The sequence below is a fragment of the Halyomorpha halys genome, unplaced genomic scaffold (assembly GCF_000696795.3).
Source record: "Halyomorpha halys isolate HHAL.00 unplaced genomic scaffold, Hhal_1.1 Scaffold356.1, whole genome shotgun sequence".
Taxonomy (NCBI): Eukaryota; Metazoa; Arthropoda; class Insecta; order Hemiptera; family Pentatomidae; genus Halyomorpha; species Halyomorpha halys.
The window spans coordinates 429,580-432,759 of NW_027111799.1; the positions used below are offsets into that span (position 1 = coordinate 429,580).

At 28.2% G+C, this 3,180-nt stretch overlaps 1 protein-coding gene across 1 annotated transcript in view; it reads right to left on the reverse strand.

Annotated features, from left to right (window-relative positions):
- The window catches only part of LOC106681670 (angiotensin-converting enzyme-like protein Ace3), a gene marked incomplete at its 5' end in the record, with an annotated part of 32,437 nt that overhangs the window by 13,915 nt on the left and 15,342 nt on the right, over window positions 1-3,180 (reverse strand). Inside the window, 1 exon segment of the mRNA XM_067049783.1 lies at window positions 1,273-1,381. Coding sequence (XP_066905884.1) covers window positions 1,273-1,381 — 109 coding nt within the window.

The following is a 3,180-nucleotide window of genomic DNA, read 5'->3' on the forward strand; positions in this document are numbered from 1 at the left end:
CAAGCATTATTGTATCACCTATTGTTTCTTGGAAAGCTGAATTTGCTCCATCCTTAAAAATATATCTATTATATAATTTAAATTAAACAAAGATTACAATATTTGAAAATTTCAGCCCCTGAATTTGATAAAAAATTATGAAGAGGAAGGGCTGCGGTCAAAAGAGAAACAAATTATAAGATTTAACAACTATTTATTTTCCGACGTTTCGCCCCACGTTGCAAGAACATTTTGATATTGTAAGACAGGGTAGTAATTATATAAAAGTAAAGTAACGTAGGGTTAAATTATATAAAAATAAGTGAAATGAAAATTGTATACAAATAAAAGAAAAGAAGAAATAAAATAAAAAATTAGATAAACTATAAGATTAAACATTTTTAACCTTATAGTTTACATAATTTTTTATATTCTTATCATTGTTTATTTTATATTAATACTATTTTATTTCTTCTTTTCTTTTATTTGTATATAGTTTTCTTTTCACTTATTTTTCATAATTTTAACCGCACCTTAATTTATCTTTTTGTATCTTATTATGTCAATTATTATTATTTACAATGTCAAAATGTTGTTAGTTGTTTTCGTATCTTTTTAGCCCTGATGAAGCTCTAGAAAGTGGGGTGAAACGTTGAAAATAAGTAGTTGTTAACTATTTTTGTTTCTTTTTTGACTGCAACTTTGACCATCTTTTTCATAATTTGAAATTATACGGTCAATTATTTATATATAGATTTTGATGAAAAATTCTTTTTTCTTTAAATTTTATTTTATTGAACAGAATTAATACAATCTGCCAACAATCAATGGCATTAAGCATTTGTATTCAAATATTTGATCGTACAACATATACAGAAGTTTAAGCAAAAGAAAAGAAATGACCGAGAAAAAGGAAAACAAATATAAATAATAACAATAGTACTCACTGAGTTAAAAGAAAAAAAATTATAATAAAATAATAAAGAAATATATAGATTAAAGAAAATAATTGGAGTTCTATCAATGAGTAGATTCTCACATGTTTGTATCATGTCATAATATCACCAAAACAAAAATTTACTTGTATATCTTTTTATACAGTTGTAAATAGCATTAAATAAATTATATATAAAAAATAAAATAAAATTCTTGACAAAAAATTCTAAATTTATCTCTCTCCCTGCTTTAGTATTTTAATTTCTTTTTAAATATAAAATCTAAATTATTTAAATCCTGAAATCATAAAAGTAAAATGAACTTTAATGAATAGCAGAAATAATAAATTTTCATTACTTGAAATATTGTTGGTAAATTTTCATAGGCCATAAAATATTCTATATGACCCATCTCATGGTGTATAACATAGAAATCATCCCATGTTATGTTAGCACACACTAGCATCCTGAAAAAATATAAAATTCAAATGAATGATGAAACAAGAATCGTACCAAGGATTAGGTTGTTAAAGTCGAATAACTTGAGTTTAGGTATGAGTGTATAAGTTAGTGAGGAGTAGGGTGCATGTGTTATTTGGGAAAGGGGAGACGAGTGTTAGTGGGGCAGCAGGGATGGATGTGTTAATGAAATGAAATGAAAAATAGTTTATTATTCTGGGACTAGGTCCCTTTAGAATAATTATAAGATAATTTTAATTATAAAACATGGTCAAAAACAGTATAGCCACACTTGATTATAAGTTTTATTAAAATTGTATATAAACAATTATAGGTACAGGGAAAAAAAAACTAACTGACTAAATACATAAAAAGCAAAACAAAAAGGTAGCTACATCTGTATTATTATAATATCGGATAAGATTGGTAAAGTAAAAGGTAGTTAAATAGAAGGGGTTTTAAATGAGGGAAGGGTAAGTACATGACCTATGGTAGAGGAAACGGAGTTCCAGTGAAATGCAGCTGGGGTAAAAAATGATTGATCTAACGCAGCAGTTCGATGAGGTGGAGGGTAGATGTCTGATAAAAGGGACCTGGTAGTAGGGATTGGATTGAGAGTTTAAATTGCAGGTTTCTAGGATATAGGAGGGGCGCTTAGTACTAATTGCTTGGAATAGAAAGGAAGCTAGGAATGGATAGGAGTGGTTCTATCCACTTTTGAAATATTTGCTTAAAAGGAAAAGAGGAGAATTTAAGATAGTTTAATCAAATAATATTTTTAAAAACGCCTGAAATTGAAAAACGCCCTGAAACTGAAAAATAGTGTTAGAGTTCAAAACTGTAATATCTCGAAATATTTTTTTTACTTAGATTATATGAAATATTTGTATTGAGATATGTTTTACAATGATATATGCAGTGCTGCCGATTCACTCTACCAAAAATACCCACTTAGCGCCTTGAAAATTTCTATATTACGGAGACTCGTCGTAACTGTAGCTGTATAATTGTTACGGTCTTGATAGTACTGTCGCATTAGCTCTGGCGTGATAGTTGATAGTTCAAGTGATACAATGAAACATCTGTCACGTTAACTATCGCGTGTATATTCCTTGACAGTGAACAATCGTACAGTTTTAGTTATTGCGACCAAAGTCGCAGCCACTATCAAGGTGTAACTGTTTGATTGTTTTAGACGATGGTTTTACTATCGTGACACTAATGTAGCACTGGGATAAGCGTGATTGCTAATAGTATAAGTAACGTCAGTTGACTAAAATTCACATTAACTGTGTATACACCTTGACAGTGATCTGTCACAACTTTACAAAATGTAATTACGATAGGCTGGAAACATTATTCTTATATATTCGCCCATAAACTTTAAACTATATCAGCTCCAAGCCTCAAAATACCCGAAAATCGGGTAAACACCCACAAATTGACAGCCCTGATATAGGTTTTACTATGATGTATGTGTATATGACATATGTTTTATATATATGATGTACGTTTTACTATGACAAATGTTTTACTATTATAATTTATATGACATATGTTTTACTAGATTACTGTAGACTTAGATTTACTGTAGATTACTGTAAACGTAGATTTACTGTAGATTACGTTAGACTTATATTTACTGTAGATGTATATAATTATGTTACTATATTTACTATAGAAGTATTACTGTAGACTTAGATTTACTTTTATATGACATATGTTTTACTGAATTACTGTTGACTTAGATTTACTTTTATATGACATATGTTTTACTAGATTACTTTAGACTATTTACTTTTATATG